The sequence below is a fragment of the Nerophis ophidion genome, linkage group LG03 (genome assembly GCF_033978795.1).
Source record: "Nerophis ophidion isolate RoL-2023_Sa linkage group LG03, RoL_Noph_v1.0, whole genome shotgun sequence".
In the NCBI taxonomy this organism is placed as follows: Eukaryota; Metazoa; Chordata; class Actinopteri; order Syngnathiformes; family Syngnathidae; genus Nerophis; species Nerophis ophidion.
Genome location: NC_084613.1, coordinates 61620095 through 61634709, shown reverse-complemented (window position 1 = coordinate 61634709; position 14615 = coordinate 61620095). Strand labels below are relative to the sequence as shown.

General features: G+C 39.4%; 1 protein-coding gene across 2 annotated transcripts; it reads right to left on the bottom strand.

Moving 5' to 3' along the window:
- Positions 1-2939: 2939 nt before the first annotated feature.
- On the bottom strand, positions 2940-11404 carry gemin2 (gem (nuclear organelle) associated protein 2). Of its 2 annotated transcripts, none has more exons than XM_061895806.1 (10): positions 11093-11404; positions 8696-8780; positions 5604-5693; positions 5467-5526; positions 5323-5404; positions 5142-5206; positions 4998-5066; positions 3497-3607; positions 3364-3422; positions 2940-3172 (listed from the first exon to the last, which is right to left on the bottom strand). In XM_061895806.1, the coding sequence occupies exons 1-10, from the start codon at positions 11212-11214 to the stop codon at positions 3133-3135; spliced, it is 783 nt and encodes a 260-aa protein (XP_061751790.1). In that variant the 5' UTR covers positions 11215-11404; the 3' UTR covers positions 2940-3132. The 2 variants fall into 2 exon arrangements, with proteins under 2 accessions (XP_061751790.1, XP_061751789.1); XM_061895805.1 differs by having other exon boundaries at positions 5142-5186; positions 5294-5404; positions 11093-11399.
- Between the last annotated feature and the right edge of the window lie 3211 nt (positions 11405-14615).

The following is a 14615-nucleotide window of genomic DNA, read 5'->3' as shown; positions in this document are numbered from 1 at the left end:
CATCCTGGGTCCCGACCCTGGACAGCCAGTACTTCATCCATGGCCATCGGACTGGACCCCCTCCACAAGGGAGAGTGGGACATAAGAGAAAAAGAAAAGAAACGGCAGATCAACTGGTCTAAAAAGGGAGTCTATTTAAAGGCCAGAGTATACAAATGAGTTTTAAGGTGAGACTTAAATGCTTGTTTGGTCGAAGATAATACCAAGATTCTTTACCGAGTCGCCTTGTTTAATTGTTTGGTTGTCAAATGTTAAAGTTGTATTATTAAATAGAGGCCGGTGTCTAGCAGGACCGATAATCAGCATTTCCGTTTTTTTGGCGCTGAGTTGCAAAGAGTTAACGGACATCCATTGTTTGATTTCATTAAGACACGCCTCCAGCTGACTAAAATCCGGGTTGTTGGTCAGCTTTAGGGGCATGTAGAGTTGGGTGTCATCAGCATAACAGTGAAAGCTAACACCGCATTTGTGTATGATGTCACCTAGCGGCAGCATGTAGATGCTGAAGAGTGCAGGGCCAAGGACCGAACCCTGGCACTGCATCCTGTCAGTAGGATAAGAGTTAAACAAAGGCAGGGCTAAGTCTGACATATCAATACGTGTTTTCATACGCTCTAATAAAATATTATGATCGACGGTATCGGAAGCAGCGCTAAGATCGAGGAGCAGCAATATAGATGACGCATCAGAATCCATCGTTGGCAATAGATCATTAGTCATTTTTGCGAGGGCTGTCTCCGTGGAGTGATTTGCCCTGAAACCGGATTGAAAGGTTTCACATAGATTGTTAGACGCTAAGTGTTCATTTAGCTGCTGTGGAAAAATTATTTTAGGATTTTTGAAATAAAGAGAAGGTGAGACACCGGTCGATAGTTAACCATGAGGTCAGGATCGAGGTTAGGTCTTTTAAGGAGAGGATGAAGAACCGCTTTTTTGAATGCTAAGGGAACAGTGCCAGAGGAAAGTGATAAGTTTATAATATTTAGCACTGATGGACGTAATAATACAAAGAGCTCCTTGATAAGTTTCCCAGGAAGTGGGTCAAGTAAACATGTTTGTTTTATTCCAATTACACGTAACAATTCCTCTGTTATTTCCTCAAACGAGAGAGACTATTTTGGAGGGCAGTATCCGCCGTATATACAATCGTATCTGTGTTAATAGAACCCAGTTGTAGCTGGGACGCATTGTCTTTAATCTCCTCTCTAATGACTTCAATTTTCCTATTAAAGAATTGCATAAAGTCATCTGCTGAGTGGGTGGAGCTACTGGAAGGAGTCCCTTGTTGGGTTAGCGATGCTACCGTACTAAACAAAAATTTAGGATCGCTTTTATGAAGGTGGATGAGATTTGAGTAGTATTTAGCTTTAGCTAAGGTAAGCATGCGTTTATAAGTTAGTAAACCATCACTCCATGCTTGATGGTGCACCTCAAGTTTAGTCGTGCGCCATTTGCGTTCCTGCTTTCAACGTAATTTCTGAGCTGTAGTTTCTTCTGTAAACCATGCGGTATGCTTTTTTGGAGCCTTTTTTAACTTTAGTGGTGCTATGTTATCAATGGTTTGGCGCAAGGCGTCGTTAAAGTTGTTAGCGAGGTTATCAATAGAGCCCACATACTTTGGGAATTGTGCCATTACCGAGGGCAGTATGTCAGCAAGAGTTGTTGTTGTGGCCGTATTAATGTTGCGTCTGCTATAGCAGTTATTATTATTATTAGTTTGACGAACATGCGTCTGAACCTCGAATTTTATAAGGTAATGATCGGACAATACTTTAGTATACGGGAGTATCATGACTTTGGAAACGGTGATACCCCTGACAAGCACTAGGTCTATCGTAATACCGTTGCAATGCGTGAGTTCATTTATTATTTGTGTAAGACCACAGCTATCAATTATATTCTGGAGCGCTACGCAAGGTGGGTCCGTTGGGGTATTCATATGGATTTTAAAGTCCCCCATTATAATTATATTTTCGGCGTGCGTCACTAGATCAGCAACAAACTCGGAGAAATCATTGATAAAGTCCGAATAGGGCCCTGAGGGGCGGTAGATAACAGCCAGGTATGAAGCAGCGGTGTGACAGATCTCATAGTAAGCATACTATTTTCACATGTCAGTTAAATCCTGGGCTTTCGCTCTTTCTGTGTGGAGTTTGCATGTTCTTCCCTTAACTGCGTGGGTTCACTCTGTTAGACCTGTGATGAGGTGGCGACTTTTCCAGGGTGTACCCCGCATTTTGCCGGAATGCAGCTGATTGGCTGCAGCAACCTCGAAAGGGACAAGCGGTAGAAATGGATGGATGGATGGTACAATCTGATTCCAAGATAGTTTTCCTCTGAATTCGTCACTTGAACTCTCTTAATTTCCTCTCAGCTATTAATAAAGTTTTTCTGATTCTGATAAACCAATTAAATTTTTTTATGTGATTTTTGCCAATGTATTTAGAAGTATTCACACCCTTTTGCATAATGTCGATAGGACATGAGCTGGACAATGCACATATCTGGTAAGTGTCAAGAAAAACTGGTTGCTTTGAGAAACTGGTCTGATTGGACAAATCTGATCTCGGCAATATGAGTACCATGCAACGTTTTACGTGGAAAAGCAGGCACTCCATCAACGGAGACTTTAGGACAATAGTCTTACAGTTTAAACACATTCATGTTTTTAACAGGTGTGTGGAATTTAGAGGAAAACGTTTTATTGCATTCTGGAATAAGGTTGACACATGGGGAAAAAGTGAATAATTTGCAGATGCATTCAATCACTTTCTAAATTATGTTAAAATGTACTGCTAAGAGGTGACTCAGCCTTTCGCCCGAATGCAGCTGAGATAGGCTCCAGCGACCCCAAACGGGACAAGTGGTAGAAGATGGATGGATGTACATATATTGTGTTTTGAGGGGAAAAATGGGGCAGAGTTTCACAGCAGAACAACTTCGATCATCAATATTTATTAGAAAAATACTGCATTCCAAAGTGAAAATGGAAAAGTCTGATCAATTCATGTTCGCCAATCCAACTACTGGTTTGACGCTAAGTCATGTGTAATCCACACTTTATATTGTCCATTAAAGTCTCTTCCGGACTCAACTTTCATCTCATCCTGCTTTCTGTCTGAAAGACTTCGGTCACTCTGGCTGGTCTGCCAGGTCGTTCTGCTCAAAGTATCTATGAAATAAGACAAAACAGCAGGAAGTTAAATATTTGCTTAAAAAATGTTATACTGCCCTGTGGAATGATTGATATTGTGTATTATTTGAGTGCATGTTTTATTAAGGGTAGGTGCATGATGAATGGTTGTGAAAGGCATAGCTAGCGCATTATTAGCCTATTGTAGTGTATTATACAGGTAAGAACACCTTGCAACCAGACAGATGAGAAGGTTGAGGGCAGGCAAGTTGTCATCGTCTTGACTCTCCTATAGAAAGCAGGAGTAGACACACGCACTGAACAATGTCATTCTGACTATCAATTTCATCCAGTGGTCCTTACCAAGGCACTCCTAACTTGAGCACATCTCCTGGCCAACTGTCTGATGCACGAATGGGCTTCAGGCAGCAGTGGCTTCTCCAGGCAGGCTAACAATGCAAATAACCAGCGACCCTGGGGCATTAAGAAAATACAATCTGAGTCGAGGGCTAAACTTCATCCTGATCATCAGGCTACCATTAAAACCATGCTTCTATCGCCTGTGGCGCCAGTTAAGTCACCTTGTTCCATACTTATGTCTTACGCTTTATCACATATTTATAGACCAATACCGACCTAAAATGAGAAACATTTTGATGAGAAATCAGAGTAATGCGTAGGAATGTTACAATTAGGGTTTTATGCTGCTGATTCCAACATTTGTTCCAACGAGTTCGGTCAATGCCAATCAAATGTCTTAATTGTAAATTTGACAGTGTAGCAATATCTACACAATATTTAAACTAGTTCCTTAGTGTCTTTCATTTCACGCAAGAGTTTGATCAAAACAATATCCATAGTTCACAAAAACTAAACAAAAGCCAAAGCTATTATCTACTGATTTGAATATGTTTTGCCCTCAAATTTCCCTGAAAATTCACAAAAACAACAAAAAAAGCCACCAATTTATAGATCAATCTGCCCGTCTTACGTTTCGTGTACCCACTGCTGACACACCAACAGTTCTATTATCCGGTTTTTCGACTCTTGCTAATCTGCTTGTTAATTTCCTGGTCATGTCTGCTTATTTTCTGCTGTAACGCTCTTCCATCTACACTTCTTGAACTTTACTAAACACTTTTTTTGTGTTGTTTCAATCCAGCTTAGGTATTAACATGCCTATTCCTGGCCTTCTATCAGTGTAACATGTTTAGCCTAATCCTCCAGTGATAATGATTACATTTTTTTATTCATTTTTTTCCCCAGCTTTTTACCTTTTTCCCATCTTTTATGGGGCGCCGAGTGGCGACCCATCAGCGTTCCTGTTCTGTAAGCCTGTACACTGTTTGTTTTTCTAATCATTAACGGGTTTGTGCTAAAAACAAAGTTTTGTTGACAACAAAGATCTATATCTGACCGTCTGTCCGTCCGTCCATCCATCCATCCATTTATCGATCCATTTATCTATCTATCTAATGACACCTGATAATGAAACTTAAGATATGAATTGAATTGATTAACATGGAAGGAACAAGTTGAAAAACTTATTCGGGTGTTACCATTTAGTGGTCAATTGTACGGAATATGTACTGAACTGTGCAATCCACTAATAAAAGTTTTAGTCAATCAATCAATCAATCAAAGAAATGCCGTTTACTTTCCACAATGGAGGTGATTAGTTGCTACCTTGTCTGATGGAACCCGAGTGACTAAAATAAATATATCAGCCATAGGGGATCGGTGTTTGTGATCGGCAGTAATCAGCAATGGCGATCACATACTTTTTCAACACTCATCAATCACAGCACATCCTTAACTATATGTTGAATCCTGAGGGGATCCAGTAATCATGAAGCTGACTCACCAACTGTGGAACAAAAAGTTGTTCTTCAAACCAACCACCCAGAATCTCCAACACTGAAAGCACTTCGGACTGCAGAAAAAATTTCAAAAACTGCATGAACTTCAAGGTTTTTGCTTTGTCATCTGAATCAGGAAGAAAACCTACCTGGCTTAGTCGGCTGACGATGCTTAGGAAAGGTGGGAAGCCAACCTGCACAGTTTTTAACCAGACTGCAATTAGATTTTAAACAATAGAGACTGGAGACCTTACATACTCAACACAAACACATAATAGGATTGTACACAAATGAGTACAACCTTGCTATAGTTCAGTCCTGTCACTGCACCTGCGTTGGAGGACAACAGATCCTGATAGGCCAGCTCTCCTAAACAAAATCTCGTCCAGCCTTCCTCATCCCTTTTGTCTGGCTGCACATAAACAAAAGGCATTCTTCATTCATCCGTCTTGTTTATAACTAAACTTTCCTCACCATTGATACGTTGTCGTCCAGAGAGTGGCTGCTCCAGTGTTGCCTGTTCTTTGTGATACTCTGTGAGGGAAAAAAAAAAACAGAGCAGCTCATTTATCTGCAACTTTCAATCTCTGACACCTGTTTGTTTTGATTACCTGTCGGACGTCTGAAAAATTTGCCACTTGCCGCTGTTGCCAACTGAGACTGGGACAGCAACCAGCAGGAGCAGCAGGACACCCAGCCAACTGTATGTAAACATTCTTTTATTGTGTGATTTAAATACATATTTATATACAACAAATAATTTTTATATTTATACATATATGTTTTACCGCCTTTTCACAGACCAGAGGTTTTACAAGTGTCATTAGGTGTGCATGATAAAAAGGATTTTCCCAATCAGACAGTTACTGCTAAATTACAACACAATTTAGATCAGGGGTTTCCAACCTTTTTTTATACGCAACAACTACTTTTACAAAATAAAAATGGCCAAGAGCCACATACTGTTAGAATAATTATGTTTTTGTTATCATAATTTTATGCTTAAGGGCCGTTACTATAAGGTATTGTCAATTTGTGTTGAAGTGGTATTTCTGTATTTGTGCAAAGCCAGCAATCCACGAGATTGCTAGCCTCTTTTCAGCAGTATTTTGTCCAGACTAAGCCTGCTGACTGCCAAGGCCGAACAAAGCAGAGACTGAGTGATGGCACCAGTACTCGGTCTGCTGATGGCCAAGGCCGAACACCACCATGACGCAGACAGAGCACATACACTGCGATATGATCTGCGTCACGTACTTTTTATTTATTCTATAATCATATGTTGTGTCTAACTGGACTTGTCGAGATTGCTCCCTTCCCTTAGCGACAGTGATGTAATAGGGACTTTCCTAATAAATAGAGGAGGCACGCGGGCTTTTTTTTAGAACGTAGTTTGGATCTGTAATTAGAGTACAGCCAAAACACGTGTCTCCTCATGAGCTCTATTTAACTCTGTCTCTGCATGATTCCTTGCTTCTTGTCTGATGGATAAATGTCATCTGTGTTTGAACCTGACACATAATGACAATGTGTACTGACAGGTTTTATAAGGATTTTTTGCAAACTAATTAAAAATAAAAAGTTAAGAGATGGCATCTTTTTCAGTCCTCACAATTAAGGTGGAAAAATGGTGAGTAAAAAAGAAATAACTTAAAAAGTATATCATTTTTTCTCCCAAACTGTGAAAAAATGGTGAAGTGTTCATAACAATCCCAAAAAGTATTTAAATATTACTAATGTGAGTGTGAATGTTGTCTGTCTATCTGTGTTTGCCCTGTGATGAGGTGGCGACTTGTCCAGGGTGTACCCCGCCTTTCGCCCGATTGTAGCTGAGATAGGCTCCAGCGGCCCCGAATGGGACAAGCGGTAGAAAATGGATGGATGGATTACTACCTTCTTTGTGACGGTAGTAATATATAACTATTCAGTAGCCCTGTGGTTAGACTGGTTAGACTGATCGGTAGGTTGTGAGTTCAAACCCCGGCTGAGTCATACCAAAGACTATAAAAATGGGACCTGTTACGTCCCTGCTTGGCATTCAGCATCAAGGGTTGGAATTGGGGGTTAAATCACCAAAAATGATTACCGGGTGTGGCCACCGCTGCTGCCTACTGCTCCCCTCACCTCCCAGGGGCTGAACAAGGCAAAGGGTCTAATGGAGCGGACAAATTTCACCACACCTAGTGTGTGTATGAGACAATCATTGGTACTTTAACTTTATTTACAAAAACGAAAAAAATAAATAGCACTTAATTTGCTGTGAGAAGGGCCCCATAGTCAGGGAGGTGACCAAAAACCCAATGGTCACTGTCAGAGCTACAGCCTTGCTCTGTGGAAGGGGAGAACCTTCCAGAAGATCTAAGCATTTTTTTTAAAAAGTACACCAAAATGCACATAAAAGACTCTCAGACCACGAGAAAAAAATGCATCTGGTATGATGAGACAAAGATTGAACTCTTTGGCGGGAATGCCAGGTTTCATGTTTGGAGGAAACCAGGCACCGCTCATCACCAGGCCACTACCATGAATTGATTAACGTGGACCCCGACTTAAACAACTTGAAAAACTTATTTGGGTGTTACCATTTTAGTGGTCAATTGTACGGAATATGTACTGTACTGTGCAATCTACTAATAAAAGTCTCAATCAATCAATCCATCCTTACAGTGAAGCATGGTGGTCGCAGCATCATGCTGTGGGGATGTTTTTCAGCAACAGGAACTGGTAGACTAGTCAAGATAGATGAATGCAGCAATGTATGGAGACATCCTGGATGAAAACCTGCTCCAGAGTGCTCTTGACCTCAGACTGAGACGATGGTTCATCTAAGCAGACAGCCAATATATCAAAGGAATAACTTCAGGACAACTCTGTAAAAGTCCTTGAGTAGCCTAGCCACAGCCCAGACATGAATCTGATTGAACATCTCTGGAGAGATTTGAGAATGGCTGTGCACAGACACTTCCCATCCAACCTGATGGAGCATGAAAGGTGCTGCAAAGAGAAATGGGTGAAACTGCCCAAAGATAGGTGTGCCAAGCTTGTGGTATTGTATTCAAAAAGACTTAAGGATTTAATTTCTGCCAAAGGTGCATCAACAACGTATGTGATTTGTTAGTTTGTTATTTTTAATACATTTGCAAAAACTTCCAAAGAAAAAAAATTACGCTGTCTTTATGGGGTATTGTGTGTAGAAATTTTGGGACAAAAAAATTATAGTTTTTTTTTTTTTAAATGAGGCTGTAACATAACAAAATGAGGAAAAAGTGACCCACAGTAAATACTTTCAGGAGTCACTGTGTATCTTAAGTGCAATAGAGCATTTTCAGATGTGTAATATCAAGCACATACTCCACATAATGAGCTAGAGAAACAAAAGACATTGATTTGATACCAAACTAACCTTCCTACCTTCAGTATAAAGGCAGTTACAGTATTGTTTTACAAGATACAATAAGCTTCACAAACCTGTGTGTTTATTTTTATTCATCCCAACTCTATGACAGTTTCAACACTTGTAGAGTTCAGCATATCCAAATTTTAGAAGTGTTTCTTATTGTTAATTGACTTGGAAATGTTTATCATAATTGGTCAATTAGTGTAGCACACTCATACACGTTTTAGTGGACAGCATGTCAGGACAGGCCCCAATATTTCGTATCGATATTTTATAATCCATGTAAAATATAACTGTTGAACTCACAGACGCGTTAACAGTTTGTTGCTTCGTCAACTTCTTGGGGTCAATCTCAGCAACGACCACTTCCGGACACAAAGCTGCCTCTAACCTGGCGGGAAAACAGTATTGCACATTACTACAGTCTCTTGATAATGAACTGTACACACATATACAGTATATATGTACACAATATATTAAACACATATGTATATACACAATATATGTTATACAAGACAAGGCACATAGAATAAGAGAAATAACGTCGGCCACAATTTTTTTTTAAATGAAGTGATACAATATAATCTCAGGGCATTCAATCGATTGCAACTGGAGTGTTTGGTTTGTCATAGAAGAAGTTTTGCCTCATGCAACTAGACTTCATTAGTTCATGCTCATAGACTTAAATTGGTCAGATCTACTCTTAGACTTAAATTAGCCAGATCTACTCTAGCGGCTTTGATTGATTGATTGGGACTTTTATTAGTAGATTGCACAGTACAGTACATATTCCGTAAATTTGACGACTAAATGGTAACACCCGAATAAGTTTTTCCACTTGTTTAAGTTGGGGTTTTGGTGCCAAAACCCCAAATATTTATACTTAATAATGTTTTGGAGGATAAATATTTCGGGTTTTGGTGACAAAACGTTATTAAGTATAAATATTTGGGTTTTGGCTCCAGCCGCTAGACTAGATCTGACCAATCTAAGTCTAGGACTAGATCTGACCAATCCAAGTCTATGAGCATCAACTGATGAAGTACCCAAATTGTTTATACTCCAAAACAGTATTAAGTATCAATATTTGGGGTTTTGGCACCAGCCGCCAGACTAGACCTGACCAGACCTGACCAATCTAGATAGATAGATAGTACTTTATTGATTCATTCGGGAAAATTTAAAATTCCAGCAGCAGTGTACATAATTTAAATAGAAAATATATCAATTACAATACAAATTAAGTAACAATGATAATAAAAATATAACACTAAAAAAAAGAATACATCAAGAGAAACTAGACAGTAGTGACCATGTTATGAAAAGGAAAAAAATGAAGAAAAAGGGTAATAGTGTTGATTATATAATACTTGCCAACCTTGAGACCTCCTATTTCGGGAGGTGGGGCGGGGCGTGGTTGGGGCGGGGGGCGTGGTTAAGAGGGGTGGCGTATAATTCACCAACTCAAGTATTTCATATATATAATTATATATATATACACATATATATGTATGAAATACTCGACTTTCAGTGAATTCTAGCTATATATATTTATTTTATTATATATACAAATAAAAGAAATAGTTGAAATTAAGACGGCACCTATCAAATACACAGTAATAAAAACACAGTTCTACTAACTGTACTGTGCTTGCTTGTTACTAAAAAAAAACAACAACACTTATCTTTCACTATTTGAGTAACCTTTGTTCTGCCATTTGCGTATTGGCAAGCGATCTCCGAATCCGGGAACATCCTTCACGGATTTGTTGTAGACATCCGCAAATGAGAACGGGATGTTGCTTCCAGCTATCAGCATAGCCATCTTTGTCTCAGCATAAGATACACTATTAGGTATTCATTTTGCGAGGTGGGCCATAATACTCGGTTGTAAACGATGCTGCGCTGCAGACGCTTTGTGCTTCGCTGACCGTTCATTGCTGAGTATATCCGTTCACCGTGTTCAATGGAAAAGTCTGCTCTACAAAATTTACATGCAACATACCCCTTCCCCTTCGAACTCTCCTGGATAAACTGAATTTTTTTTTTCCCAATCGTTCTGGAACTTGCAAACGTTTTATATTGGGTTGGAGTCAATAACCAGGCGACGAGATGAAGTTACGTGTCTTTACTGTGGGTTTCAGAACAACAGACTCCCTAATGCATGTTCCTTGACTGCACTTAAATGTAGAATACATTTACATTCTATTCTATGTACAATGGATGGCAGTATTGTCCTGTTTAAGAGAGTCAAAACATTGAGTCAGGTCTGACTCAATGTTGGGGGGCGTGGCTTCCAGCTCCGCTTGAATTTTGGGAGATTTTCGGGAGAAAATTTGTCCCAGGAGGTTTTCGGGAGATGCGCTGAATTTCGGGAGTCTCCCGGAAAATCCGGGGAGGTTGGCAAGTATGGATTATATGAAAGATGTGATGTCTATAATAAGTCTATAAGCATTAACTGGTGAAGCCTACTCGGATGAGAAGTTTGAAACATCTTCTAAGACAAACCAAACAGTCCAGTTGCGATCGATTGAATGTCCTGAGATGAAAACGACCTGGATGAGTGACAACATTCATAGACAAAATAATACAATATGATACTACACAATGTACAAGTGGAACAACAGCGCAGCGTCACTTTTTAATGTAATTCCAATCCTTTAATAGAATAATATTCGAATAAATAGTTTCATGTGTGCTTACTGGACTTGTCGGAGATATTCCTGAGGGTTTCTTGGTGGGCCATCGAGCTTCAAATCAGCTGAAGAGTCTTCGTACTCAACGGGCAGCAGACGCGGCATTAAATCCTCCACGTCGGACTTCATTGTGTGTAACTATTAGTACTACTATATTAAGACGAAAATTAATGCGGTGGTTAATACTTTTAGGAAAATAATACGCCTGTGACTGATTTTGTGAAAACTATTTCAAACTAGGACACCATTTTGCCGTCAGGCGCGTTTGCCAACGTCATTAAAGCGCGCAGCATTTGATCGTAAAGGTGGGACAATACCGGAACCATTCTAGGGGGAACTTAAAGGCGGGGGACACAGGATATGACGACATGTCTTTTTAAAAAAATATTTCTTTTTTAAAGTTTTTTTTAATTGAACAACAAATATACATTAATAATGCACACAATAGTCAAGGCACTTTCGACATCAGCGAAACAAGTCAAGGAAAGAAAATACAGATAGAGTAATTAATAAATATAAAACAAAAATATGAAAAAAGACAAAAAGGGCTACTTAAATCTTTTTAAATGTTTTTAACAAATATATAAATTAAAGAGCTTGTGTAAGCCTTATCATCCTCCAAGATTTGATTGATGTAGCTCCTTACTTTCATAAATCGACATTTATGTAGAATTTTTTTTGCCTGAAGCATAATAATGTTGACAAACATTTTTATGTTACAGTCGTTCATAAAAATACCAAATTTGACCTCTTCTATAGAGAATGGGGACATTGTCTCTCAGCCAATCTCGATCTCCTCCCAAAACACATGCACACTCTCACATTCCATAAACAGATGATTGACATCCTCTACAGCTCCACAGATATAATAGCCATCGACCTCAAAGTTAAATTTTAAGTTTAGAAAAAATCCTTTGAAGGGTATATTCCATTAATCATTTTAAATTGTATCTCTTTAATTTTGGGAAGAATTTGAGTTGAGTTGAGTTGAGTTTGAGTTTATTTCGAACATGCAAGCATACAACATGATACATCAACATTTTCAGTTTCTCTTTTCAACATGTTCGAAAAGGAGTAGGAAGAAGCAGAGCTTATTTAATCCTACCCCTTTTCTTTTACATAACAGTTGCTAAAACTTTTGTTCACTTCCTGTTCTCAATGTCTTCACAATATACTACATAAGTAATTAAATAAAAATAAATAAATAAATAATTGTTGAAGTTTTATTCCATACGATTGGTATAGGATAGGATAGGATAGGATAGGATAGGATAGGATAGATCTTTATTGTCATTGCACAAGTACAACGAAATTTCATTTTCGGCACTGTCCCGCTAAGAGCAGACATACGTTACAGGGGTTAAAATACGAGACCGTCAACGGATCAGCCACTTACGACGTTCCTTAAAAAGGTGAGAAAAGGGTGACATTGAGGAGAGGGGTGGAGTAAAAAAAATATCAGTCCAAGGGTAGACCCTCAGTAGGGGTCCAGACTGAGTCCAAGGAAAAAAAACTCACATAGCATGGCACACATTAAACATGGTACGTATATTACACCAACTTGCAACAGAGGGAGGGGTGGGTTTGAGGAGACACCGCTGCCGCTATATATATCCACAGCCCCAGAGGAATTAAGCGGTGGTGAAGGCGTTGATTTGAGGGTGGGAGTCGTGTGTGCATATATACCCAATTAACTTGGGAGAGATGATGAAATGTTTTTATATGGAGTGAGGCCGATCTCAAAGTTCAACCACAGGTGTTGTTGACACGAATTGCTGACATGAATTGATTAACGTGGACCGCGACTTAAACAAGTTGAAAAACTTATTCGGGTGTTACCAATTAGTGGTCAATTGTACGGAATATGTACTGAACTGTGCAATCTACTAATAAAAGAATCAATCAATATCAAAGGTCAAAAGCGTCCATCTTTGAGGAGTCCTCTGGAGAGTTTCTTCAGAACAGCCTGTTCCTGATTGCGTCAAGGCCATTTGAGGGAGTCAAATCGTACATTAAGAAGTTGTTTTTCTTTGAGAAGACAAAATAGTGACTTATATTCTCTGTTCGTCCATGCTGTATTTCTTGTATGTATATCTTGTCCTTATTTTCCTTAGCTCAACTTTTGTAAACTCCTTCAGGATATATTGTCTTTGAACTGTGCCCGAAAAATACTCTTTCACTAAAACTGCCCTTATATAGTTGTTGGAACATTTTTCATCACAGAAATGTACATCTTCAATATTAACGTTTCTCAGACAAGGGTATTTGAATGTAAAACATCTTGAGTTGTTGTGTGGAGGGAAATTGTGTTTAAACAATAATTGATATGATGAAATGTCTTAGGCAGAAAACAACAATAATCTTTCTTGGTGTATTAATAAGCTTGGAGTGCACTAACTAATAAGTGACAAGTTGGGCACACAACAGGTGTCGCGGCTTGATCGGTCCTAACAATACGGTAATACTGTATGCACATTTATGACGGGCAACCATTTATTAGACGTGGAGGGAGGTAAATTCCGATGTCAAAAGTTATACAAGGATTAAACCGAATGGGGGAAACAAATCGAGACTAGTCTACTGGTTAGTCAGTGATAATATACAACTCTAATACTTTGGTTTCAAAAGCACCCCTAACCGACCACTGCTTTATTACTTTAACAATAGGGCCTACGGTTAAAGACATCCATCCATCAATTTTCTACAGCTTGTCACTTTTGGGGTGTCGGGGGGAGCCTGTCTCAGCTGCATTCGGGTGGAAGGTGGGGTACACCTTGGTCAAGTTGCCACCTAATCTACTGGAAATTCAACGCCAGTTTGCTACAAAAGGATTATTGCAATAAAATTAAAAGCATAGTAATTGTTATTGAAGACAATAATTCAATCTCAGATTATATCAATGAGAATTCAATACATTTAAAATCAGGGATTTTAGTATTAAATTCAAGAAATAATTGGATGTAAATGGAGTTTTGTATGTAATTTGCTCCAGGAAGTATTGACAGTGGTAATACTTTAGAAAGTAACCAATTCATAGAATTACAATCTAAATTGGATAAAATGTATCTGGAAAAATCAGAAGGGGCCCCTTAATAGGGCTACCTGCCACTCATCCATCCATCCATCCATCCATCTTCTTCCGCTAACCCGAGGTCGGGTCGCAGGGGCAGCAGCCTAAGCAGGGAAGCCCAGACTTTCCTCTCCCCAGCCACTTCGTCGAGCTCGTAGCGTTTTCTCTAGTGACTCAAAGCGCTTTACATAGTGAAACCCAATATCTAAGTTACATTTAAACAAGTGTGGGTGGTACTGGGAGCAGGTGGGGAAGGTATCTTGCCCAAGGACACAACGGACATTACTAGGATGGCGGAAGCGAGCATCGAACCTGGAACCCTGAAGTTGCCGACACGGCCACTCTACCTAACGAGCTATACCGCCCCCAAGTACTTTACAGTCGTTTATCACGCGTGTGATGTTGCGGAAGCTTCCGTGGTAAACAAGTGCAAGTTGCCGGAAGTGACGTAGTCTTCGCG

Bases quoted from the DNA above. Each gene is read 5' to 3' on its own strand.
- gemin2 (XM_061895805.1), bottom strand. From the start codon at position 11,214: ATGAAGTCCGACGTGGAGGATTTAATGCCGCGTCTGCTGCCCGTTGAG. The intron at 5,187-5,293 runs GTTGTACTCATT...AAAACTGTGCAG, and splicing joins CAGGACTGAACTATAGCAAG to GTTGGCTTCCCACCTTTCCT. The intron at 3,608-4,997 runs GTGAGTCAGCTT...TTAATGCCCCAG, and splicing joins AACTTTTTGTTCCACAGTTG to GGTCGCTGGTTATTTGCATT.